The following is a 27835-nucleotide window of genomic DNA, read 5'->3' as shown; positions in this document are numbered from 1 at the left end:
TACATAACATAAATATAATCTTTATTTCGGTTTACACATTTTTAGAAGATTGATTCCATAATATAAAAAAGCCTCTTTTATGAGCATTTTCATAGGAGGAGGCCAGGCCACAAATGTAATGTCAGGACCAACAGAAAAAATGCAAACCAACAAGACACATTAATTTACATATTAACTTTTCATTTAACAGCCTAACTTTGTCCTGCTTTGCTGTGACCAACAATAAATCCATTGCTAAGAAACTCAGGACTGGTGTCGGGTTTATCCAAGTATTGGTCAGCTCAGGCTAAAATGCTACTATATCATTCATTCATACATACATACATACATACATACATACGTACATAACACTATGCCACTGACTTTTAATATGACTGAGACTTTTTCCCAATCTTAACAACCTGGCAAAAAATATTTGCCACCCTGTCATGAGCCTAGTGACTTGAAAAAAAGTGTGATTTTGTGGCTATAAAATCAGTCACAAGAAGCTTAAATACAAATATACTGTGTCATCTGAAGCCTGAATAGTCTTCATGGTTATCACTGTTGTGTATCTAGAGTATTTATAACTTTCTTAGTATATAAATAAGCCATCATATCATTGCCTGGCAATGATATTATAGGACCAGTTATTTAATAATTAAACAGTTGAACTATGTAGAATGTCAGTCCCACTATTGTGTGTATGTCTATGTAGAGAACAGGGGGCCAGTAGAAGCAGCAGTGAAGACAGGGCCAGTATAAAGTCCTGGTCCATCAACAGGAACCTATGAACAAAATAATACAAATATGAATATATACTGGTATGGAATCAATCAGATATTTTATAATAATCAACATACTTCATCAAACAACATATTTTTAAAATGTACACTTGGATTTAAAATATCAGCAACATTTCAATTTTGTATGAACCAAATTGTATTACAATCCATAAAATATATCTCAAGTTTTATTAATCTCACAGTTGGCCTTTCTTGACAATTTCTTGATACAGTGCTTGCCAGGCATTAAGGCTCGTAGTCTTGTTATAAATTCAATAAAGTTATTTAATAGGAACTGTGCATGAAAATGGCATTAATAATATCTGAGCTGAAATTTACTTTTTTGCTTGCTCTTATGGAGCTGACCACATGGGGAATATCCAAACAGACAAAATACAGGTAAAATAAAGTAAAAAAGAATTGAATTCCCTCTTTGTTTGAGAAACTTGACAACTGCTTGTGTAACTATTTTTAACATTACCTCTCCCAGAGCCTGTAGCGCAACAGTAGCTGCCATGGCCTTTGCATGTTTCTTATTGGGACTGGCTGTCTGGGGCTGGTAGTCCACACCATTCACTGTGACCTGGACATAATCAAAACGTATGAGTGGATGAATGTCACAATTTAACCATAAGGGGATACAATAAATAAATTCTGCATCTGAATGGAAACAGAATTCAGAATAGGGGAGGGAATCAAACCTCATTTTTTAAATTTTAGATAACATACCATTTGACTAATCAAGTGCTTTAACCATTAGAGAGATAGACGGTTGGTACAGAAAATACAGAACAACTGAATACAGCTCTCTTCCTTTCCAACAAAACAGGTGTTGCTCTTCTTATTCTTCTTAATGTTTCTTACAAATTGAACGGTAATTATAGACTGTGAAAAATTGTAGTTCTCTTGTAGAGCAGAGTTAGACAACCATCCACCGTATGGAATGGTTCATTCCATGAATGACAAACCTGAAGGTTAAGCATGCAATTACTTCATGAAAAGGAGTGAGACTAATGAACAAAATCAAAATGACTCACCTTGAAGAGAAAATTCTTCCGGTGGTCAGGACCACTGTGGTGAACCATGACAAAGTCTGGCTGCATTATCCGTCTCTTATTACACAACTCAATGAGAGCAGACACCGGGTGCTTCCCTGCACACAGAAAGAAAAGGCAGAATAAGTGAGGGGGCATTATGACCCTGTGAGACTTGCTATGTACACTATTTACGATAGATGTTCACACACTAGTGACGTCTAACCGTGCCACCACCTGTTCCCTCGACCTGATTCCCTCCTCTCTTCTCCAAAACATCTCACACAACATCTTGCCTTTCCTCACCACCCTGATCAACTCCTCCTTCACTTCAGGCCTTATTCCAGCTCCTTTCAAGACAGCTACAGTAAAGCCACTCCTAAAGAAACCTACCCTAGACTCAGCTGACATCCAAAACTACAGACCTGTATCTCTTCTTTCATTCCTCTCTAAAACCCTGTTACAATCGCTGGTCATCTCGCGCCTGGACTACTGCAACTCGCTCTTGGCTGGACTCCCAGCCTCTGCGACTAAACCGTTGCAACGTATCCAGAACACTGCAGCATGCCTCGTTTTCAATCTACCCAAATTCTCCCATGTGACCCCCCTCCTCCGTGACCTCCACTAGCTTCCTGCTGTGTTGGCCTTAAAGCAGTCAACAATCTTCCGCAAAAGACTCAAGACTCACTTGTTCAGACTTCACCTCGACCCTGCATAGCATGACTCCCCCCCCCCCCCCCCCTACAGAAAAGGCTCTACTTCCTATGTGGTGAACCTTTACTGAGGAACAATAGAAAGCTTCCTGACTGGAAACATCACATGGCATGATTCTTGCACGGCCCTTCGTTTGCACGCAACAGAACAGAAATTTAAAGCTATGAATAGCAGGCTCCATATATGTATGACGGAATGCTCAGAGCTAAAGTAGGGGACTTAAAGCCGCACTCTAGCCCCACATTTTTTTCCTGTTTAATGATCAACATTCATTCTTAAGCAGAGAATGGAGGTGCGGTTAATAGTCAGACCTAATCCATCACCATTAGACTGTTGTTCTAGCAAGAGCAACATCAATAACTCGGATGGCGATAACATGGATATTTAGCAGGGATAGTGACAGCTTTCACTCTCACACAGTGTTTCTCAAACTTTTTCAGACCATGGACCACTTCACCAATAAAAACAACGCACAGACTACCTAGTGTTCACTTCCCAACATCCCCAAAAATAATTGCCCTAATTCAACATTATATTAGAAATTATAGCCTAATTTGACGATGGTCTTGAAAAAAACATAGCCTAGCCTGCTCACTCATCATTGTCTCTGTTGTCATCTTAATAGAAGGAATGGAGACATCAGTGTAGCAATGTCTGGCTCCAAACTGGAGAATTTTAGTCTCACATAGCGGTCAATGGCTGATCATTTTTGACATAAATTGTAACACCAGCGAACATTTTCACATACATTGCTGAAGCCTGACATCATAGCAAAACAATTTAAATAATTGCTGAAGATACAAATATGCTGATTTAATATTAAAAACACATCTATCCTACTCACTACGAGGCTCTGGAGTTGCTCAGTGTCATATACAGTTAGTGAAACACTTAATTTAAAACATGCTATTTCACCAGATCTACTCACGGACCACCCTTTGAGAAAGGCTGCTCTAACATAAGGTGTTCTTGAGTATTGAGGAGCTGTAGAGTTTATTCATAGTCAAAATGTATGAAACTTTGTGATGGTCAACGTTAGAAGCAAATAGAATTAAACTATTTGCTCTTTGAGCGTCCAAGCGACAGGAGCGCCAACCAACTGCCACACTGCCCCCCGTTTAACTGAGACCACAAAATTCAGGGGGGAACCATACATTTTACTTTAAACCTTCAATTGTCATGCTTGACAATACACAAAGAATGCTCACAGTGTGCTCAGTAGGATCCCCCATTTCTCACGATATTGTCATTTGAGTGTTAGGAATTACTCTCTTTGAGTTAGAAGCAGTGCAAGAGGTGTGCCTCAGCTAAAATGTTTATGAAATTGACTATCTAAGGGAATCAGCAGTTACCATCAACATGGCAACCTATGATTACAGCTGGGTAAGACAGCTGAGATAGATTTACTTGCTTTGCTTTAGTGCAGTTTGACACAGGGGTGAACAGACTGTGGCTCGGGTGGGTGTTGTATTTTAGTATCCTTTGTGCTTTGCGCAGGCACCTCACCTCACCAATATCACTGATGCTTAGTATATGGGTACAAAGGTTGTTCTGGATAGCAGCTGAGGAGGCTTCCTGTCCTGGGCTGTGTTTTTCTTAAATCAACAATCTGTTTCTTGGTTTTGCTGACACTGGGGAGTCAATTGCTCTCTATGCACTACTCTTCAAGATTGTTGATTTCCTCTCCATATGAGGCTCATCATGCAGTGCAGCCTTGTAAATGATGTAGGCACTCCTGCTTTTGTAGGCTGTGATATTTTGAATCCAGTGGCACTCATCTTTGGTGTTACTTGTGATTAGGTATCTTTCCAGTCTCTGCTGATCTCTTGCCACCTTGATACTAACTTTCGGTCTACTAAAATACTGAAATCACAGCCAAAAAGCTTCATTCTTAGGACAAACACAATTTCTTCTTAACAGTGTGGAGTTGTGAAACTCAGCAGATTTACCCATTAGATCCTTAGTTACCACCAGTCCTCCTGTCTGCTTCTGTGGCTTCTCTCCTTCAGCAACTAGTCCTGAAACACATAGAAATCATCATCATCAACATCACTGCTATTAGCATTAGTGCCATTATTCTCATCATCAATATAACATCATCTCCCTAATCTAAGTAATGTAGGGAATGTGTATCAGAATGGGCTGAAGGAATTTGTGTAATGACAGCAGTGTTATACTGAGAGTACTACTGTGAACCAGCAGTGTTTGCAGCCTCACAACAATGAGATGAAATGATTTCACCTTTGGAAACTTTATATGGCAGAAACCTCTGTTCTGATAGTTAATTGACTTCTTATTCCCTAGTGAGGTAGAGAAGTTATAGCCTGTTATTATGTCCTGTATAATGAAGGTTTTTTACAATGCATTGCAGAATTTAATCTAAACAGATGGAATGATTGTATTTCGAGTTTAAAGGATTAATGGCTTTTTAACTTATTTTCATTGCCACTCTCAACATCCAAAATGCTTACTTCTGCTTCACCTTTCCCTTTTCCCAACAGGCATTGGGGCAAGCACTGATGAGACACTGGAACAGGTCTGTATGGCCACAGGTATGTAAAGCATGGTACACAGTACAGCCAGGCCTAGATTTACTGTATTCCTAGTCTCCATGAAGAGCTACTACAGTCATGTGAGAAAAACAGGACATCCCATGAACACCTCTTTTGAAAAAAAAAAAAAAAAAATGTTTCAAACATACGAACATTTGACCTTCATGTTCACAAAATTGATAAACAATCAAAACATCAGAACTCGCCCACATCTATTACTACTTAAAATTACTACATTTTGAATTAAGTGCACCACATCTGGTGCAAATTGTTACAAATTGTTAGGAAGGGAGCCTTTAGTAAGAATGTTGTGATGCCTCACTACAGTGGATGTCAAAATAGATGCATTTACCATCAAAAGGGGCTGCACAAGTTTGATTTTCTGATTTTTTTGATGTGCATGGAGGAAAATCATTGTGGTCAAAGTTGCCAGATGTTCGTGGCAACTGATCATAACCAAAAATATAATACAACTGTCATTAACAAAACCAGAGAGAAAAACTGAGAAGAAATTGCTGATCAACTGAAACTTGGGGCACCTGGGGAGCTAAACTGGTAGAGCGTGCACCCCATGTACTGAGTCCTCAGCAGAGACCCAGGTTGGATTCCAACTCATGACCCTTTGCTATATGTATGATATTTGATGAATGCTTTTAAGTAATTAACGTTTAGGATACTGAAACCCAAATTGCTCCTGTAGGCATAGCCATCCGTGTGTGAGTGTGTGTAAATAGTTGCTGCTCCTGATGAGCACATGGCACCTTGTATACCTCTGCCACAGAGTATGAATTTGTGTGTGAATGGGTGTATGCTGGCTTGTGTTGTAAAATGCTTTGAGTAGTCAGTAAGACTAGAAAAGAGCTACAAGTCCATTTATAAATGAAGTCCATTTAAACAAAGAACAGGACTTCTCAAACAATGTGCTTTGGAAAAATGAATCAAAAATTTAATTATCTGGGCACAGTAACAGGGGGCATGTTTAGTACAAACCAATGACAGCATTTGAACACTTTAACCGCATACCAGCTGTAAAGCATGGGGATGGAAATATCATGGTTTGGGATTGCTTGGCTGCAGCAGTTCCTGGCCAGCATGCCATCATAGAATCCACTATGAATTCTTTATTGTATCAGAGGGCACTTCATGCAAATGTGAGACCATCTGTCCATAAATTGAAGATGTAGCAGATGTGATCTAGCCTGGCATCACCAGACCAATTTGCCCATGTGAATTAGTCTGGAACCTCTCTGTTAATTTATGGTTTCCAAGAGGTTTTATCAACAATTGCAGACCAAAATGCCTCTGGATGCAACTGGATAGACTTAAACGTGTGAAAGCCCTGAGACAGTTCATCCATCAGCAGAGAATGCAGTTTAAAGCACTGATGAGATGCAAGCTTGTTAGCTCCAACTGAATTATAGTCTAAGGAAGCTAGCAAGCTACTACAAACAGCAGCGTTAAACCGCAGCCTACTGCATTGTTTGTAAATGCTATTCAACAATACAACTACTGGTAAGTTAGCTTCCATCCATGGTAACACTTTGAAATTAGGCCTAGTAGATCTGAGTGAAGATTCAGCAACTGGCATCAAATTTGTTCAAAACCAGATTTTGGTGGACTGCTAAGGTGAAATAAATAACGCTATAAGTAACCACTAGCCTACTTCATACATGGAATCCTACTACTCATCCTCAAACCCCATTGGATCACTTAACGTTGTATTTAACTATAGGCTGTATATAGTCAGTGTATCAAACCAAGCCCATATTAGATTAACAACTGTGATCGGCCTGACATTGGCCAGGTCAGATGGAAATCTGTTTGAAGGGAAGGAAGGCCAGACACATCTGCCGGATCAAATAAAACATGAGCTCACCGATTTGTCTGGTTTCCTGGCTAGATGTGACTATACAACAAAACAATAACCCAAAACATTCCAGTAAATTACCCAAGGACTGGCTAGAGAGTTCTGGAATGGCTAAGTCAAAGCCAGGATCCTAATCCTACTGAGACGATGTGGCTTGATTTGAAACAGGCTGACCCCTCATTACACAGCATGTAGTAATTCAGCATGAAGGAGTGCGAAAAGTCGATTTCAGTTAAACATATAGAGCAAACCTACTGGAGAAGGCTACTGGTGAAAAAAATAAAGTGGCTTAAATTTTTTTGTTATATCTGCTTATTGCAACGATGGCCATAGTTGAGAGCAGAATTTCTGTATTTGCCTTGTGCGTACAAATGTACAGAACAACTAAATGACCAAAAACAAAACAGAATATATCATAATTAATTGTCTCACAATAGTCATAGTTTTTACTTAAAATTAAAAACAGCATAAAAGTGTATTTATATTTCACATAACTGTATGTGTCTGTTTCTTCACCTCAGATCAGTTCGCCTTCACTTCCTCTCCATGTAAAGCATATGTTGTCAAGACTCATTATCAACATCCCTATCACTAGGCTTCTGGCCCAGTATTCTGTTTCTCTGACCTTTGCGGTCGACCTTGAAGTCAATAATGATTGGCTCCACAGTTCCCTCACGGTTCCTCCCTAGGCCCTCTCCTGTCTTCCAGCCCATCTTTCTCATCAGGAACTCCCCGACACCCCCAGATACCGGAGCTGCCCTGAGGAACTGGTCCTAAACAAGACACAAACAGACAAAGCAAGACAGAGCAGAAGAAAGGGAAAAGAAAGAAAAAAAGTATGAAAGATTATTAGTGGGAGGTGGCAAAAGTGAGTTATGATATCAATGGGAAATAAGGACAACTTGTGCCCTGCTGGAGAAAAGGGAAGAAAAGGTCAACCCTTTTAACTGTTTTGTGACAAGATCAGTAAAGCACAAACACGCTGGAACGTTATACCGCTGGGGCCTCTTCCATAAAGCCAGATTACCAAATAAGACAGGCTTATTTCAGGTAGTCTGACTCTTTTTTCAGTCTATTTAAACATAGTTCAATCTCAGTTACTATGGCTTCTTATGCTGGGAGACTAACCTGGTCTGGGGAAGGTTAACCATCAGGCTAAGCCTGGGGTGTCTCTTCGGAGTTCCTGTAAAATTGAATTACCACAAACTCTCTGGTGCGCTGCCATATAATTTGAGTTTATTAACCACTATCAGTCGAAACACTGAAGTTTATTAAAAAACAACTTAAATAAGTAATAAATAAAATAAATCATCCGACAGTTAATGATGAGGCATAGAACTATATATGTGTTTAATTATATGGTATGTGATATCAAACATTTAGGCGTACGCTAGATAAAATAAGTCTCAATCTAAATTACATCAGAAATTCTCAGTTATTCATTTGGAATAATAAAAAACCCTGAATTTCTTTCAAGAAACTAACTATACCCAGATCCAGGGGAGGGTTGGGAGTCCCAGATATATATCAGTACTATCTCTCATATAATGCACGGTACCCACTAACCTGGGCTTATAAGTCTGATGCCCTGATAGGCAGTTGGCAATGGTTGGAGGAAACTATCCTTTCATGCAATAAGGCCATATCATTGGCATCCCTATGGTACTGTCCCAATCCCCCACCCCAGCTGGACAACATCATTGTCAGGTTCTCTTGCTCTATTGTGAAGCAGCTGCATAGGAGACTTGGTATTGAGGGGCTCTCTCTCCCATCATGCCCTATCTGGTGTAACTCTATTTTATCAACCGGAGGTGGCACCTTAAATAACAAAATCTGGCAGCAACATGGCATACTAACTGTTGGTCAAATCTTTAGTGATACTCTTCTTTCTTTTCAACAAATTAAAAATCTATTTCACATCACAGATTCATCATTTCTAACATATGCAAAGATATCATCCGTCATACATAGGAAATGCAAAGAAGAAGCTGCTCCTGCCTTCTGCCCTGATTGGGATGTACTACTGAGGAAGGCAACCCTGTCGAAAGGCCCGGTTTCCAACATCTATAGCTCACTGTGTAGATCTGCCCCCCATGCCTATGCTCCTGTTCAGCTGGCTTGGGAACGTGACCTTAATACATCATTAACATCTTCCCAGTGGAATGATATCTGGAGATCTGCATTGTATACTTCGAAATGTGTGAGATTTAGAATTATACAGTGCAAGATTTTATGCAGAGCTTACATCACCCCAGCTAAATTATCCAAAATGAATAAGGAATCCCAAGACTCATGCTGGCACAACTGTGGCACTCGAGGCACACTGCTTCATCTACTGTGGGACTGTCCAGCAGTTAAATCTCTCTGGCTAGACGCTATATCATATATGTCATCACTTTTCAAGGTCAAGTTTCCTATCTGTCCGATAACCTGCCTACTTGGTAAAAGACCAGGCAACACCCCAGGAGTCACAGTGGACCGGCTCTGGACTTTGGGCTGTCTTACAATTAAAAGACTCATTCTTATGAATTGGAAAGTTTGCAAACCGGGTTGTTTCACTAAAGAGTCATGGCTTGGAGAATTTTTAGATCTCCTGAATATGGAACGGGCAGCGTGCCTGCTAAAAGACTTTGAGAAAAGTATGGAAGACCACTGGGACATTGTCTACAACAGCCTTTTGAATTGATTTGTATGTCTTTCTTCTCTTTTACATGAACACTGGATGACACTCTCGCAGGTTTTTATACTCTTTAGGTTTATGTCTTTTGCTTTTCCCATGATGTCAAGATTAAGAAGCACTGAGTTTTGAAACAGACCTCTCGAGCAGCTAAAGAATATCAAACACACACACATTTAGACTATTTGAACCTGTGTCAAATTATTCTAATCGCATGAACTTCAATCTGCCTTTATGGAACCGCCTTAGAATGGTAAATATTTAATTCACCACTGAAAATATGGCCCTTGCATAAAACTGGCCTATGCAGTAGAAAGACAGAAATATTGATGATTTTAGGTTTTCCTGAAGAATTTAGAGATGATCCTCCTTCATCATTATTCAATTTACTTTCCTTAGAGGACCAGTTCCACTGGCAGCGAAACAGCCCCACAGCATAATACTACCACCACCATGCTTGACAGCTTGAACCACCAACCCTCATATTAGTAGACGACCCACTCTACCTCCTGAGCAACAGCCACAAGCCTCACCTGAATTGTTAGGTTCATTCAAGTTTAATCCACATTTTTTTAGCATGCTTTATGGAACAGGCCTCTGGTGTTGGTACCTAGATTGCACATTCTCGCCACATTGGCAGCAGAGAAGGGGCCCATGACTACCAGTAATATATAGAGAAACCATCCTCACAAGAAACCCACAACCACAAATCACACCACACCAGAGAATATCAGAAGCTTGATCAAACTAGTCTGTGCCAAACAGATTTCTATCACTGTCTATAACCCCCCTCCAAAACTAAATGCCATGCTTTACGATGACAGTTGGCACTTGGCTCTTCTCCTCTGAGCCCTGGCATCTGCTGTTCAACATCTCTGAACAGCTCTTCCACACAGCCTTCTTTTTCTCTGTTCACTATACCCACTCCCTGCTAGAGCTTGCACCCTGCTCAAGAATAGGTACTAGCCTAAAAGAAAGTGAAGGGAAGTGCTCATACCTTTTTGAGTATCTTGTATTTGAGTGTGTGGTTTACCTTCTTCAGCCATGCTTGTGGTCCGCTGGTGGACAGCTCCTCTGAGCTGAGGACCTGGGCTCCTGTTGAACCAGTGAAAAGACCAGGAACAGTGTTGGACTGTGCCCACGCATCTACCTATCGCACAAACAGAATATTAAATCAGACAGTCAGAATAGAGGAATTTATCAGTCGTCTAATCAAGTAGACAGTCTGGAAACATTCAGAGCGCATGCAGAGAGAAAAACATACAAAATCAAAAGCATGCACTTTAGGCTTAAGTATGAACAGTGTTTTTTCTTTTCTTGTATGGCCTGCCCTCTTCCAGGTCACCTTGGTGGAGAGGAGGTTGTGTGGCCCGGGCAACACTTGGCGATGCCTCGGCCTGCACAGTCGTCCTCCTGGATCCACATACTTTACATCTGTTCTCTTTTGTACATGCGACATCTATTGCATGTATTTCTGTCCTGATCCCTCCTCTGTGGCTCTTCCTGAGGTTTCTTCCAAAATTTTTCCCCCGTTTAAAGGTTGTTTTTTTCTCAATATGGCAATTTTTCCTCACTCGAATCGCGGGTCTAAGGACAGAGGATGTGGTTCACTGTACAGATGGTAAAGCCCACTGAGGCAATGTGATTGTGATTTTGGGCTATATAAATAAAACTGATATGACCTTTCTCCTTCAGATGTTAGTCGACAGCAGAGTCTTGACCTGAGGAGTTGGCCCTCCTGTGTTGTGCCATTCGTTTATGGAGAGGTTGTTTTGTGCAGTCCTGGCTGCATTGAACAGCATAAACTACATTACTCTGTTTATGCCCAGATACTTTCTCCTTAGGTTGGACAAGTTTCTGCCTCAGTGCGTTGCTGGGTTTGAAGTGAAGTGGGATATGATGTTTATTGAAGATCCTCCTGAGTTTCTCAGATATTCCCGCGATATAAGGACTGACAAAGTTGTTACGTTTTTCCGTCTCTTCCTCTCTGTCTGCTCTGGATCTTTTAGTGGTTTTGACAAAGTTTTAAGCGCTCTCCTGATGTTCTTCTGTTCATTCTCCTTCCCTTCACATCAGCACATTCAGTAGGATTAAACAGTGTAAAGAATAATAAGCGGTCACATTTGAGTTTGCTCATAAAGTGTGCATTATGGAACAAAAAGAGCTATAACAGGTCAAGGGTCTATAGTCACTTCTAGGAGCTCTAAAAAGTGTCTCAAACACAGAAGTCCAGAAGGTTGCGCCTGGAAATCTCTCTGATAACTTTTCTTTTGTCCAATATGCCCAAAATGTGTAAATAAGTACTCCTACTCCAGCCTGTCAAATGCTTTCTCAGCATCAATGGACATGTGAATCGGGGGAGTGGTAGACTCAGAATGGCAGTAGATTATAATAAACAGTTGTCTGATATTAAAGAAGGAGTCTCTATTTTTTATAAAACAAATTCCTAATATGTATGTTGGTTGGGGGAGGGGGTCTGCATATTCTAACTAGCGACATTCTTTGGATAAATAACTTTTTATTAGAAGATGTTTGAAATTATTTGACTCCTGAGGTAAGCTTTAAGCGACTCCCAGAGGGGACTGTATGAGACATCTGGGGTAGAGTTAACCTCAATACACAGTTCAACAAACAGTTCTGTTTGACAGGATATACAGTCGTGGTCATACGTTTACATACACTTGTAAATAACATGTACATCATGGCCATCTTCAGTTTCAATGATTTCTACAGCTCTCATTTTTCTGCGATGGAATGAGAGGAACTCATACTACTTTGTCACAAAAAACATTTATGAAGTTTGCTTCAAATATCAATTTGTTATAGGTCTGCTGAAAATACGACCAAATCTGCTGGGTCAAAAATATACATACAGTAATTCCAATATTTAGTTAAATGTCCCTTGGCCATTTTCACCTCAATTGGGCCTTTTTGATAGCCGTCCACAAGCTTCTGGCAGGCCTCTGGCTGAATTTGTAACCACTCATCTTGACAGAATTGGTGAAGTTCAACTAAATTTGTTGGGATTCAAGTCAGGACTTTGGAAAGGCCATTCCAAAACCTTAATTCTAGCCTGATTTAGCCATTCCTTTATCACTTTTGATGTGTGTTTGGAATCATTGTCCTGTTGGACACCCAATTGTGGCCAATACGCAATCTTCTGGCTGATGATTTTAGGTTTTCCTGAACAATTTGGAGATAATCCTCCTTCTTCATTATTCTATTTAATTTCTTTAGAGCAGCAGATCCACTGGCAGCAAAACAGCCCCACAGCATAATACTGCCACCACGATGCTTGACAGTAGGTATGATGTTCTTTTCGGGTGAAAGGCCTCACCTTCTCTCCTTCAAACATAATGCTGGTCATTGTGGCCAAACAACTATTTTTGTTTCAGCTGATTTCAGCTGAGTTCTCCTCCAGAAGGTTTTTTCTTTGTCCATGTGATCAGCAGCAAATGTAGTGGCAAATGAGAAACTGGGTCATGATCATGCATGTGATTAGATTTTGGAATATCCCTTGCAGTCCCAACTGTGCTCTAATTGAGCTTGAGGCTGATAAAAGACCAATGTTTGATGCACCATTTAAATGAGCAACAGGTGCTGCCACAGTTCACCCAAGGCCACAGAAGGGGCCTGAGCAAGACATTTGTAGGTTCTTTAGAGCACATCCAAGAATGAGAATAATAAGTGACAAACCCAGGATGATCAAAAAGGTAAAAGGATGGTCCATAGGGGCGTGGGGACCCTGGACCACGGGTATAAAAAGGGGAGAATCAGCGAGAGATCTCAGTTGCCCCGGGGTAGCTCACGGATGTATATTTTCTGTTTTTGGAAATAAACACCTTTTGGACTGAGGACCTGCTGCTTTGCCTTTGATTTTTTGGACTTCAACCTTGAGTGGATTTTCAGAGTCAGATAGTGCATTAATTGGAAAGATAAGAAAAGTAGTCTCCCACTACACAAACATTGGCTGAAATTGTGTTGCATCTAGAGCAAGGGTTTCTTTCTTGCACGGCAGCCTCTCAGCCCATGTTAATGCAGAACACGCTTGACTGTGGACACTGACACCTGTCCTCTAGCAGCTTCTAATTCATTGCAGACTTGCTTTTTGGTGGTTTTGGTTGACTCTTGACCATCCTGACCAGTTTTCTCTCAGCACTTGTTCAAATCAATAATGTGCTCTTTCAGATCAGAGCTCCTTCAACTTTCCCATTGTAGTTTTTGTGGCTAAGTCTAGTGGGTATGTCAAATAAACCCTATTTAAATGGGCCCAGAGAAGTCACCAGCTGTTGTCAATCATAATCACTAGGAAGAGGTTAAGAGAGGCCATGCTACAAAGAACATTTGATTCACACAACTTTCTACATCACCCAAAATTGGTCATTCAATTGGTTGTATGTATATTTTTGACCCAGCAGATTTGGGCACATTTTCTGAAGACCTATAATGTTGCCGCTGTGTTTAGCTACAGCTGCACTTGGTGCAATGAAGCAACAGGCTCACCACTGATATAAGCACAGCCTTTGATAGTCTCTTGGATTCAGTTGCACCTCCTGAGACCAAAGGCAGACAATGAATGAGGTCTATCCCCCATCCCCCCACCCCCATAATACCTGCTCTTGTGCCCGGCTGAGCATGCAAATAGCACTGACATCATAGGGGTTCTCAGCCAATCGCCTCTGAGCTTTGATTCTCTCAGTTACAGCCTGAGAGATATCTACTGGCTACAGAAAGAGAAAGAGAGACAGAACAGAAGTAAATGTAAAACAGTATTGAGGGGAGACAAAGAGGAAAGGGGGAAGAGGGCTTAATTTTAAAATTTCAAACTTGACTCAAGCATTGCAAGGCAAATTCACAGTGTCTGTACACCCAGACTTTTGACAGGTTATCAAGCACAGACTAAGTAAACTATCTAAACTTAACAGGTATAGCTAAAAAGTACAGATTTAATAAGAAAAGCTACACAATTAAAATGACAGATATAAAAATGCTATTTCTTTTTATATATGTGTATATACTGTATGTTTATTATACTGTCTTCTTGCTGTTTTTTTCATTTTTTTGGGGTTTGTTATATGTTATACAAAAGAACCACAATGGAAATAAGCCTTTGGCTTTATTGTGTTTTCATCCGTAATGATTTTTAATGCATGTATTGACTGCTGTAGAGTGTTTCATTTGTTTTTTTTAACCATCAAATAAATTCATTCATTCATTAATTCATTCAAAGTTAAACTTTTCTGGTAACTGGATGTGTGTAGATAATATCACAAAATAGCAGTAGCGCCGAGCTTTGATGATGATGATTAGATGATTGACTGAAAGGTAATCTATTTGTGGCCATGTTGTAATATGACAATAAGAAAACAAAGTGAACTTTTTATTTAGTACCGTACCACCACACTGCAGAGTAGTTTCTTTCCTCAGACTGCAAGACCCATCAATTAATCTTCTGCCATTTAAATTCACAATACCCCATTAAAATAGTTTAAATTCTTATCCATCCTTTTTTTCATTACAAATGATAATAAAAGCCTAACAATATGAGTGAAAAGTTGAATCTTTCTAAACCACTTCTCAGGATAGAAACAATGTTAAACACTTGAAGTGCTCTAAGAAATACCAGAATTTCACAGTGAAGTAATGAATAAAGTCCTATTTATTGATGAATTCAAGTTAGAGATTTGTGGCAGTAAAAGAAGGATGTATGTAAGTAGACAAACAGGAGAGAGAATGATACCAGAGTACTTCAAACCAACAGTGAAACATGCTGGTGGGAATATTAAAGTCTGGGTCTGTTTTTCAAACGCTGGTGTGGACACAGTTTTCGCAAAAACTCACTGACATTGACTTTCCCTATGTCAGACTGAGTGCATGCTATCATTAAAGTCAATGGGGGAAAATACCAAGTACTAAGATATTCTAAAATTCGAGAACATTTTTCAAAGATTCAACTTTTCACTCATATTGTTAGGCTTATATTAGCAGCTCTAATGAAAGAAAATTGCATTAAATTCGATACAAATATGAAAAAGAAGTATTTTCATTAGTGGTCTACACACACACACACACACACACACACACACACACACACACACACACACACACACACACACACACACACACACACACACACACACACACACACACAATCATTTTATGAAAGTTTCAGGATTTATAATCTTAATAACCCCAATTACATGCATATGCATAGTATATACACAGTATACTATATACTTCTCACCTGCAGTACTGGATCAGGAAAAACACTATCATTATCAGGCACAAATGCTGGCTGTACGACAACCTCTGGTAACCTTGCTGCTGTCACTGTTTCACCTGATGATAAGGTGGCTGTCGCTATAGGAAGAGTGGTCAAGGCCTTTCTGGAGGTAGCTGCAGCTTTGTCTGCTGTTTTGTCAACTGGAACCCATTCTCCATAGGCACCCAGTGCCTCGCCCTCCTGGAGGGTACATTATAAAGAAAGCATTCATAAATTGCTGTTTAACATTATTTTGAAATATAAAATGTTTAACATATGTAACAGTAACATAACTTAGATGCACATCTGTGAACAGTTAATTGCTTCTACATAGTAACGGGTTATCCACACTCTCACTTCCTGTATGTGTCGCACCTTCATTAAAAACACAGTGTGATAATATACTGTGAGAAAACACTGTGATGCATTAAGGTAAAGTGTCATATTAGCTTACACCAAAAGGAGAGTTGTTTTGCCTTTAATTTATTTATTGCCTTTGGATATTGTAGTTATACTGCAGTGTAAATACATGCCTCATCTACAGCAGGAAATAATATTTGCTGTTTGCTTTAACTGTGACACTGTGAAGTACTGAATTTCAAGTTACATAAATGTTTAAACTGTGTTACAAGATTCATCTCTAATGCACATCTATATCCCCGATTCTGAAAAGTAGGGAAAGCTGTGGAAAACATAAATTAAACAATGTGATCATTTGCTAATCATTTTTTACATACAGTATACTCAGTTGAAAACAGTACAAAACAACATATTTAGGGCCGGATCTACTAAAGGTTTGCGTGTATTAAAACGTGTGCAAACTCCTTGCACACGCAAAAAAATGTACAAACTGGTTTACTAACAGTGCGCAAAAATGGTTGCGTCTGTCAAAGGTGCAAAATAGCGCGTCTGCATCCAGTTAGTACGTTTGCAGCATGCAATATGGGGCGTTTTCACGCAATTGTGCGTGTTCTGGGTGGAGAAAATGTAAACATATTAATTTAGCTCACGCAAAGTGATTTATCAAACCTGAAAGCAATTTTGCTAATAGAAACTGCTTCTACATTTAACACATCTCAAAGGGAGGTGAAAACGGTTTGTATGCGTAATTGCGCACACACGGCTGCGGTTATTGTTGCAAGAAAGAGACGCCGAGAACGCATTTTTCACCCTCGTGTGAACATTTTTGGGATGAATGAGGAAACTATCATTAGAACATATCACCTATCCAGCCTTGCCATTTTGGAGCTGCTGGAGGAACTCAGAGCGGATTGCACCTGCTCCTCAACGCTGGTCAGAGGCATCTCATCCACGGTGCCCACGCCTGTGTTATTTGCAGACCTTTTATTATACGCCATTTTTTCTTTTGTTCTTCTTCTGATGTCTTGGTATCTCCTTTTCACTTCATCCACTGTTCGCCTGTTTTTTCCTACAGCATTAACTTTTTCACCGATTTTCTCCCACACGGCGTTCCTTTGCGCAACCGTCAGATTCCTTTGCTGCAGCTCATTGAAATGTTTATTCGCTTCCTCAACCAACACTTTTAATTCCAAAGGGTTGAATTTCACTTTGCGCTTTCGCTCTCTCAAACTCGCCATGCTGAAAACCATGAAACACGCTAAACCCTCATTTAAATAGGCGTGTCTCCAACACGTTTGCACCTGTTGTCATTTATGCAATCACTCTTAGTAAATCGCCCGCAAACCGCGGTTCAACCCCACACGCAAATTTCTAGATTGCGCACGCAGGTTAGTACAAGCAATTTGGGATCTTAGTAGATCCGGCCCATAATGTTTTAGAATTTGATAAATATATGCTTATTCTAAATTTGATATAAAATTTAAAAAAAGGGCACACTGCAGGGCTCCAATATCTAATTATTTAACATAAGCAGTCACGTGAACAGAGCCTTTGAGGAGAAATTGCTGAGAAAGTACACACATCACATGTAACGACGGGGCAAGGTTCAACTTTGTGAAACACAAGATTTTATAAAGAATATTGCTACATGGGCTCAGGGGCACTTCATTAAACCATTGTCTGTAAATATGGTTCCTTTGCAAATTATTGGTCTGTTTGTTCTTTAACATTGACACAGAGTTTCAACTTTTTTGGAATCTGGGTTTTATTCTGACCTTCTTACGATGTTGGGATCCTGAAGACACAGGAAATTCCTTGGCCATGCCTGCATCACTACGCACTGCTGGACGAACCATCGTGTTCTGGAGAGAAAAAGAGGGTAGAGTGGGTTTGTCTGTCTAAAATGAGACCGATGCGTACTTAATAAATAAAGTAAAATAAATTGAATTATTAAGGCATTTACCCACTTGAAGAATACACTGACTGACTAAAATAATAGATTAGGATATCTCAAACGGAAGCAATAAATCCTGGTGTATGATATTTTACACTGCAGGAAATCAAGCAAAAATACTTGCCTTACTTTAAACTACATATTTACCATAATTAAAACTGACCACAAACAACTGGAAAACAATGTACTGAGTACCACATATGAAGTGATACTGGGGCGGAAGATCTTAGTATTAACATGGCAATAATACCTGTGCACAAAGAATGGGTGGAGCATCATTTATTTCAGATCACTGTTGTAAGAATTGTTTGATGAAGGTCCGGCGGACAATAATGTTAGCAGTAGGGCTGCATAATTACTAAAAATATAACCGAAACCGCAAGATTGCAAATTGTAATAATGTGGCTTGGACTATGCTAAGTACTGATAACAAATAATAAAGTACATTATAATAAAGTACTGAAGTGCTGCAAAGCTGCTCTGGCCTACAAATGTTGTTCTCCAGACTTAAGACTTAAGATGTTTGTTTGGTACAGACCTTTCTGACACATCATCATGATTTTAAAAGTTTTTCAGGTTAAAATTAAAATAGTGATACAAAATTATCATTCCCACTAATCTTGAGTCATATTGCAATCTCTATATCTGTCAAAAAAAAAAAATCGCAATATGATTTTTGGACCATATTGTGCAGCCCTAGTTAGTAATATGAAGAAATTGTGATATGAGCAGGAGCAGTGTGTGGAATCTTAATAAATTGGCAGATAAGCAGAACAACCAGATTAATAATATGGAATATGCTAAATTGTATTATTTGTAACATGATTTTATTCATGGAAAATAATCAGATTATTTCCTTTATAATTCTGAGCTGTAAAGTACCAGAGAGTAAATTGTCATTCATAGATATATCTAAACTCATAAGATGCAGTGCAGCCCATGTGTATTACGTTTATGCTGAAGCTGATGGCTTTTTGTTCCCGAAGAGCTGATCCTCCAAAGGGTTTTCCATCATCCTCTTCATCTGAAACATGAGGCACTGCCACTGGAAGCTCTCCTTTACTGTCAACAATCATCTTGCATTTCTACACAGACACACAGACACACGCACACAGACACACGCGCTGTGTTACGAAGAATATATTGACATAAATTAAACTCATTCACATTAATACCCACATTCCTTGAGGCATCAGCCAACACGTGGAATTACAGCCATTTTTGACTCAAGTGTATTAATCAATGCTAAAACTATACTAAATCATAACTAATTTGAAAGCCTTGCTCTTAGTCTTTCACACCCAGCCTGGAAAACATGACAGCCAATTCTATTTGTTATAGGTTACAATGATACTGGTCCATATTCAGACTTTTTATTTGAATTCTTTAAACAAATAGAGTAATTACTGCAGTTGACTTTAATATTCATGAGGGCATTGATAATGATGATTATTAGATTTGATTGGCATATTTGATAGTCTTTTAACAGATTCCTCTTTAATTGGAATAATAATAATAATAATAATAATAATAATAATAATAATAATAATAATAATAATAAAAAAAAAAAAAATTATAAGTAAAAAAATATAGTTCAAGTCCCTTTATGCTACCTACAAATAAAAGTCAGGTATGTGATGATTTTCTGGGTAGTTTTAATCACCCACCATGGAGCACTCCTGTAATGTGTACATCGCATGCCTGTTTACAATCAGGATACTTTTTATTGCTCTTTAGGAAATGCTATCACAAACAGATTTTGCCTTTTTAAGATTCGTCACGAAGTACAGTAATTTCTGAGCTTTCTTTAACAGCGTGGAGATGCGTCATGTCCATGACAGGCAGGTTCTTTGTAATGTTGATTCCCAGGAAATTCCAAGGTGGCAATAAGTACTATTATTATTATTGTTATTGTTATTGTTATTATTCATTTATTTAATTTATTTTATCATGAACTATTATGAATTATTGGAACACCAATATCTCTAACAACCGACAAATCCCTAGCATCTCATCACGTACAATTTGAAGATATTGTAATTCACATCAAAGAAATTACAAGAGACTTAAATGCTGAAATTCTATGCAAATAATTTTAAAAAGTTTGACATTGGGGGCGGGTATTTATACACATACGTGTAGTGCTGCTGGAGCACACAAGAGCGCCACTTTATTTTCTCCAACTGGCGAAATAAAATGTTCAAAGGATATTTAAAATATGCCAGTAATCTTTGTGACCTAATTTTTTCTCCTACTTTATAGCTGGCTAACATTAAGTAGTAACGATGAAAAGACAGCAATACAAAAAGTATGAACGTAATAATTCAAAACTGATGTTTTGGCTGATTGCCGCATTATATTCACAACATGATCAAGTCAGTCATGGTCGTCATAATTGACTAATATATGTAAAGTTGTGACTGTGGAAACAGTAGTTACTTGACCTTTGAAGTAAGCCATAACAAAAAAAGTTTTCTGTGTGCGTTGAAACACCAATACATTAAACAGGGTTAACATGTGTAATACAAGCTCTATAACCTTACATCAGTAAACTCCTTAATACTGATGCTGTTGGCCTGCTTTGCTACTTTCCTCTTCACTTCGTCCAAAGCAGAAATGTTGGGTTGAGTGGGGACAGGAGGTGGCTTGTTGGTAATGGAGGGTAGCGGGAGCAGCGAAGAAAGAGTTCCCATGTTAGACAAAGCTGCCGTCATGGTGGCTATAAGGAAGATACAGAAAGGAAGATATAAGGAAGATACAGAAACAGAATAAGAGAACAGACAGGAGCAACAAGAAAAAAAAAACAAGTTGTTTTTCATTGGCTTGTTCAAGTTAAGTCAAGCTTGTTGGCCGTTTGCCTGACCTACACACAGCTTGTATTTAAAATGCATAATTTTCCTCAGTTTTTTAATGGATTGTGATAGCATACAAATAACAAAAATCTGTAAAACCCAAGGCAAAGACATCATGCCTAGGCTTGCTTATGTGTCAGTGCTCTAGGAAATGACTCTCACAGGCCACACACTAACAATTGTACCGCTCATACACTACTGATCTCAATTGATTCAATGATAACAAATTAACTAAATGATGTCTCTGTGGACGAATTGAAAATAAACTTTTGCAGCCTTTCACCCACTGTTGAAGATTAGAACAGCAGCAAGTTCATGGCCTACACAACAGGCTTCAGTCTCTACAACAGCTGAAAAATACTGACAATACAGTCAACTGATCCATAGTTTTAGAGAAAAAAAAACACCAAGGAGAAAGGAAACAAAGGTCAAAATCATACCAGCAGTCATACTGGCCATAGCAGCATTCATGGCCATACTTGGCAGAGCCAGGGGAAGCACTGCAGACCTCAGACTGGCAGGGATGGGCATACCTGCTTTGGCACACATGGCAGCAGCATTGGCCTTTGCAATTTCTAACAACTGGTCCTTGTCTGAGGAAACACAAAGACTAAACATGAATACAAGACCTAACTTACAGTGACATCATCAAAACCAATACCGTCTTTAAACAATAATGCCAAAACCAAATTAATCTTGACTGCAACTGGTGTCAAACAATTGTTTTCATAGTATCTCACCCAAGTCACTGATGCGTTGAGGGCTGTTGCTTGAACTGCAGTGTTTTCGGTTGGGTGATCTATTTTTGCGGAGGATGAGTACAGGGGAGTGACTTGGCTCTCGTTTCCAGCGGTCCCTTTGGCTGTATGTAGCCCTCCTTGGACCACGTGACACTGACCGTGAGTGTGACCTCCTTGGCCTCCGGTCACCTGACCTGCACAGATAGAATGTAGTTAAATTAATTTACAATGAAGTAACTGCTAAACCATATCTGCACATTAAAACCTCTCCAATGATAAGAGAAACTACTCCTCTGATTGGGATTTATGCACTGACATTCCTATTATTTATGTTGTGAACTATTTAAGGAGCATGTACTGATTTTTTATGTATCATACTGCTCAGCTTCCCTGCTTATACCAGGGTGGTGTATTGTGCTATTTTCCACCACTAAAAGTAATTAATTGATCCTTCATGACTGACAAGTGCTCACAGTTCTGCCCTAAACTCAGTGCTTGAAGAAGGGGTACAATATGCAACAAATACTGTAATGAAATAATTGTTTAAACCATATTTTAGTATCCTGACAAATATTGGTTAATTTAGCTATAACACCAACAAAATAAACAAGGTCAGTATAAAGTAAAAACCTCATGACTCACCTCGATCTCTTCTTCTTTGAGGGACTCCTGGATCTGGATTCCCTCCTGTGGCTCCTACATGGTGACTTGGATCTTTTATGCCTCTTTGATGACTTTGCTTCCTTTTTCCTCTGTGGGGACTTTGATGGTTTTCTCTTCTTCTTTGCTGGTGATTTATTGGTTGTCGTGGTGGGAAAGGTCCTGTTGTATTCCTGTGTTTTATGCTGAGGGAAGTTGGGGTTAGTGGCCTGATGAGGTTCAGTAGATATGGACTGGTTCAGCATGGAACGGGATGTGCCAGAACCTGGAGCATTAGACCACAAAACACATTACTTAGACACAACTTGCAGAACTAAACAACCCTATTTTAAAAGGGTGGGCATAAAAGGTATAAAAGTAGGTACAAAATACTTCTTTTACTTCTACATGAACACAACCATTGAACCTAACCTAACCCATATATAATATATAATAAGCTTTATTTATACAGCACCTTTAAAAACAGATTTTACAAAGTGCTTTGACAAACAAGCAAAAGCAGGAAACCAAGGAAGACAATATTACAGAATAAACACTCAACAGTCAAACCAAACACAAGGAAGCTGAGTCTAAGTGGAGTTAAAACAAGAAGGCAGAACAAAAAATATAAGAACACAAAAAGACAATATGATTAACTACAAGGAAAGAAAAGCACTAAAACAGGCAAAATTACAGAAAAAGAAAGAGGAAAAAAAAGTAAAAATAGAATTAAATAAAAGAACAAACTCAATACAGGAAAATAAGAAGACAACATACCATCAAAGGAATTAAGAACAGATAAAAAGATTATAGGCAGTAAAAACAATAAAGGGCAATAAATAGATTAAAAATAAAAAAATAAAAGCAGTAAAGGACAGTAAGAAAAAAGACATCACAAGGGAGGAGTTTAAAACAGATGAAAAGACTAAGAGCAGTAAAAGGAATAAAAGATGGAAAGATAAAATCCAGTTCAAAGACGGTGACTTCACAAAAAAGCAAGTCTATAAAAGTGGGTTTTAAGAAGTTATTGAAAAGAAGTTAGCGTTAGTCTGCAAAGCCTTATCCCCTCAGGTAGTTAATTCCAAAGTCGAGGGACCTTGATGGCATGAAACGAATGAAGAGAAACTGGATAGGAGTGATGTGATGTTGTCTGTTAATAGTCCGGCAGATTAGTGAGATAATTGTTCACTTTGTGATACAAGCATCAAACTTGGCACAAATATTCTTTGGGACCCATTTTTTTCAAAAGCCCATTAGTCACGCAATATGGCTGCCAATTTCCAGTATGGCCGCCTTTGAAAGCCATTAGACTTGGACCTGGATTGAGATTGGATAATCACAATTTTGATGATCTTGGTATCAAAATATAGGTGAAAGGATCTGAGCTTTCCAACTCTGCGATAAAAAGTCCAAAAATGTGTTAAATTGTGAAGATAGACGGCAATGAATGAACCTTTTTGTACTAATTTTCGTTTGTTCGGCTAAGTAAGTGCATGTTTTCTTTACATTGTTTTTGGTATTTTTTTGTTTGTTTGTTTTGTTACATTTGATACATTTTATATCAATAGAACATTGAAAATGAATGGGAAATGATCACTGGTTTGAACTGAACTTCACCAGGGCACACCTCCCAGGTTAAGTAAGTGCATGTTTTTTTTTGTTTTTTTTTTAATAGATTTTTTTTATTTCAATAGAACAGTGAGGTTTGACAGAAAATGGGCGGGAAAGCGAGACAGGGCTTTATTGGGAAATGATCACTGGTTTGAATTGAACCTAGGTCTTCATGGGCACTTTGACAAATGCATGGTAGGTAGGGGCACTGTAGCCAGCCATATCAGAATGTATTACAAACAGGGACGGATTAAGGAAGCGTCTGTTCCGCGTCTCAACTATATACAGCATGCAAAAGACAAATATATTTGGCCTGGGCCTGGTTGGCCCATTTGGTAATCCACCCCTGATTACAAATTCACTTAATCATTACATTTGCAGGCACACAACTGAATACACTGCAGACTAAAGCTTTGCTTTATCTGATTATTAGATTCAGTATTTTTTAAAATAATTTTCCCAATAAAACAAATTAATTTAAAAATGTGCCTCATTGGCTCTCATGCAGCATTCAATCTGTAAAGTAACTAGTAACTTAGGTTATCAAATATATGTAGTGAAGTAAAAAGTACAATATTTGCCCACAAAATGTAGTGGAGTGAAAGAATAGAGTAGCAGAAAATTGAATAACTAACATGTAAAATGTACTATATTTCATCAAGAGTATCCTGTATTGGGCTCAGGGCTGTAGTGTAAGGGGTAATGCAGGTCAAAACAGGTTAAATCCTGGAACTGTGGACCCAGCAGCAGGATCAGCACCTTGGAGAAGACAATGGGTTTTGCCCTTCTAATCCTCAGTCCTAACATTTGTACTATTATGATACATACATTTTTTGTGGGACAGGCTGGGTTGATTAGTTGATCATATTTTTACTGGTTGGTTCTCATAACGGGCTGTGAGAAAAAACCCTGACCCTACAATGTCATCAAACAGGTCCTACCTAGTTGTTGTGCTGTGTCCTCTGCTTGCTCTTCTTTTTTCTTGGATGGCTTTTCACTCCGGTCAGGACTCTGCAGCCTCGTAACTGACTCTGTTAGCTCCACTGCTTTGATGTTTCTTCTGGTTGGGCTGGAGGCCAGCTGACACAATTGGAGGCCTTTCAAAGGTGATTGGTTGGACTGGTTGGATTCAGCCAAAGCTACCTTCTTCTCTGAGGAGCTACCATCAGTGAGATCATGGAAGGATAAAGCAACATCACAGTGAGAAAAGGCAGGTTGTTGAGCCAATACAGTTATTGTGGATAAAATAGAATAGTATCGTATCAATGTGATCGAATGGCTTCACCCTATTTTGGTTGTGTGAGACGGCCTTTTGTATGTAACTAGCACTGCGTTCAGAGTCCAAATTAATTTAAAGGTTTCTGATTTTGTTTGCTACTATTTTGAACATTTAATATTATGTACTATTTGCTATATAAAGATATGGTGAAGTAACTGTCCTGAGCAGAGAATGAAGTCACACTGTGTATGAAATCAGAGTTTCTCTGTTCTTTGTTTTGGTAGCTTGTCCCGCTGCTTATACATGTTGTTGCATGTGAGTCCCTTCCCGTGAAACTGTGGAAAAAACTTTATAAAAAGTTTATATTTATAAAGACACTACTGGCAAAAGACGTTACAGGCTCTAAATTAATAAAAACTAAATTACTCTGACCAGGTTAATCAGATCCAACTCAAATTTGGTTAGTAAAGCCTTAAATGATGCTTCATTCCAGATTCTGAGCAAAACTGCATTAGCTTGGCAAAGTATTATTCACAATAGAAAAGGGAGTTGTTGTTAAGGGGCGAGGGATGCTAAAAGAACTCATGAAACTTGTCATATATGTCAAAAGTAGGGAACCTTGATATCTGATGTGGGTCTCAGGATTCAGGCCAAATGGCTCAATAGCAACCCCTACAAGATTTGAAACAAAGTAGACATCCCCCCTATTCCCAGCTACTTCATTTCACATTTCTAATTTTAGTATGACTGATGGTCAATTATACATTGTGTACATTGTCCCAAACCAACATGGTTGACATAGAAATGATAGTTTCTATACCAATGTATTCCGCTGACTATTGGCATCAGAAAGTAAACCTTTTGTGTCAATCAAAAATCAATCATGGTGTGGTCTACCCTTAATATACTTTAACCCAAATATGTAAGCAGTGAGTGTTCTGTAGAACTACATAGTTGACACAGAAAGTCAGATTGAATTCCTTGGCACAAAACACATGAAAATTCAGAGGTATGCCGAACAGTCGATGTTTGGCAAAAAGGCTGCAGCTGTCCCACATCCCGATGCGTGCAGGAGTGCGAGGGCCCATTCAACACAAATTTTACTTGATGTTTTAGGTAGTAAGCATTAGCAGGAAGTTGGCAGGGTAATAATTGTATTACATGGATTCACTCAGCAGATCAAAATTTTTTTTAGATCATCTGTGACGTAAAACTACTGTTTTTGTCAATCCAGTTGTTTCTGAATCGGAGGGAGGTCTCAGATCAAAAACGTGCCCACTTTTGGTATGAGATGGTGGTAATATTGTGCAACATCTAGTGGCAGTTGTCAATGTCATATTAAAACTATCAAGTTTGGGAAACTTTTGAAAACTCAATCTACTCGCTAGCTATAACCAATACACTACATCATTGCACAACAACCAACTTTAAGCAATCAGAACCAACCAACATTTTTTATGCCTAAGGATATGTTAAGAACAACGCAGACGCCCAAATCATTTCAATGAATAAAAAGCTAATCAGTGCCATCCAGCAAATCAGCAGAGAATACGTCCAGCTTAGGCAGAGTTACCACCAAGAAGCAGTCAATATGTGTTTTTCAGCTGTAGCCTACACAAAAAGTTTGTGTTGTGCCTGCACTGCATCGTGAGTGTGTGGCAGAGAGAGAGAGAGAGAGAGAGAGAGAGAGAGAGAGAGAGAGATTCATTCATAAGAGTGGGGACAAATCAGACCCTAATAACTACCGTGGCATCTGTGTCAGCAGCTGTCTAGGTAAATTATTCTGTAGTATTCTAAATAAAAGAATACTAGATTTCCTTGAGGAACACTCCATCTTAAGTAAAAGTCAAACTGGCTTCCTCCCAAAACACCGCACCACCGACCATGTATATACCCTTCACACTTTAATTAACAAACATGTACACCAAACAAAAGGGTTAGGGTTAGGTTATGGTAAGATATTCACTTGTTTCATTGATTTCAAGAAAGCTTTCGACTGTATTTGGCATGAAGGGCTCTATTACAGGCTTCTACACTGTGGTATAGGGGGCAAAATGTATGATCTGGTTAAATCAATGTATTTGGAAAATATGTGTGCTGATAAAATTGGAGACAAACAAACTGAATTCTTCACCCAGAGAAGAGGTGTACGCAAGGGGTGCAATTTAAGTCCGACTTTATTTAATGTGTATATAAATGAACTTGCTGTTGAGTTGGATCAATGTGCTGCTCCTGGCCTCTCCCTCCTAGATAGAGAGGTGAAGTCTCTGTTTTATGCTGATGACCTTGTTCTACTGTCTCCTACTGAACAAGGACTACAGCAACAGCTGGACATAGTAGAAAAGAACTGTCAGAACTGGGCCCTGGCAGTAAATATGAAGAAAACTAATGTCATGATCTTTCAAAAACGCCCCAGATGTCAGGAGAACAAACACCAATTTACCATAAATAATCATATAATCATATTGAACATAGCAAGAGTTATACCTACCTTGGTATAACCATTACAGCATCAGGGAGTTTCAACATGGCAGTGAAAGCACTAAAAGAAAAAGCTTGAAGAGCCCTAGATGCAATTAAGAGAACATTT

The 27835-nt window shown here is 38.9% G+C and overlaps 1 protein-coding gene across 1 annotated transcript in view; it reads right to left on the bottom strand.

Annotated features, from left to right (window-relative positions):
• sonb (SON DNA and RNA binding protein b) overlaps nt 1-27835 on the bottom strand; it is a 77537-nt gene continuing 49702 nt past the window's right edge. The window contains exons 6-20 of the mRNA XM_073462642.1: nt 24968-25185; nt 22419-22701; nt 21777-21970; nt 21477-21629; nt 20728-20903; nt 19135-19269; nt 18006-18092; nt 15853-16071; nt 14222-14332; nt 10642-10758; nt 7557-7704; nt 4462-4530; nt 1802-1917; nt 1246-1347; nt 1-767 (exon numbers count right to left, since the gene is read on the bottom strand). Of these exons, the coding sequence (XP_073318743.1) occupies nt 690-767; nt 1246-1347; nt 1802-1917; nt 4462-4530; nt 7557-7704; nt 10642-10758; nt 14222-14332; nt 15853-16071; nt 18006-18092; nt 19135-19269; nt 20728-20903; nt 21477-21629; nt 21777-21970; nt 22419-22701; nt 24968-25185 (2206 nt within the window). The 3' untranslated portion in view covers nt 1-689. The remainder of the gene's footprint in view (nt 768-1245; nt 1348-1801; nt 1918-4461; nt 4531-7556; nt 7705-10641; nt 10759-14221; nt 14333-15852; nt 16072-18005; nt 18093-19134; nt 19270-20727; nt 20904-21476; nt 21630-21776; nt 21971-22418; nt 22702-24967; nt 25186-27835) is intronic.

Source organism: Pagrus major, chromosome 24, assembly GCF_040436345.1.
Source record: "Pagrus major chromosome 24, Pma_NU_1.0".
In the NCBI taxonomy this organism is placed as follows: domain Eukaryota; kingdom Metazoa; phylum Chordata; class Actinopteri; order Spariformes; family Sparidae; genus Pagrus; species Pagrus major.
The sequence above is the reverse complement of the archived record's forward strand: the minus strand, read 5'-3'. Positions and strand labels throughout refer to the sequence as shown.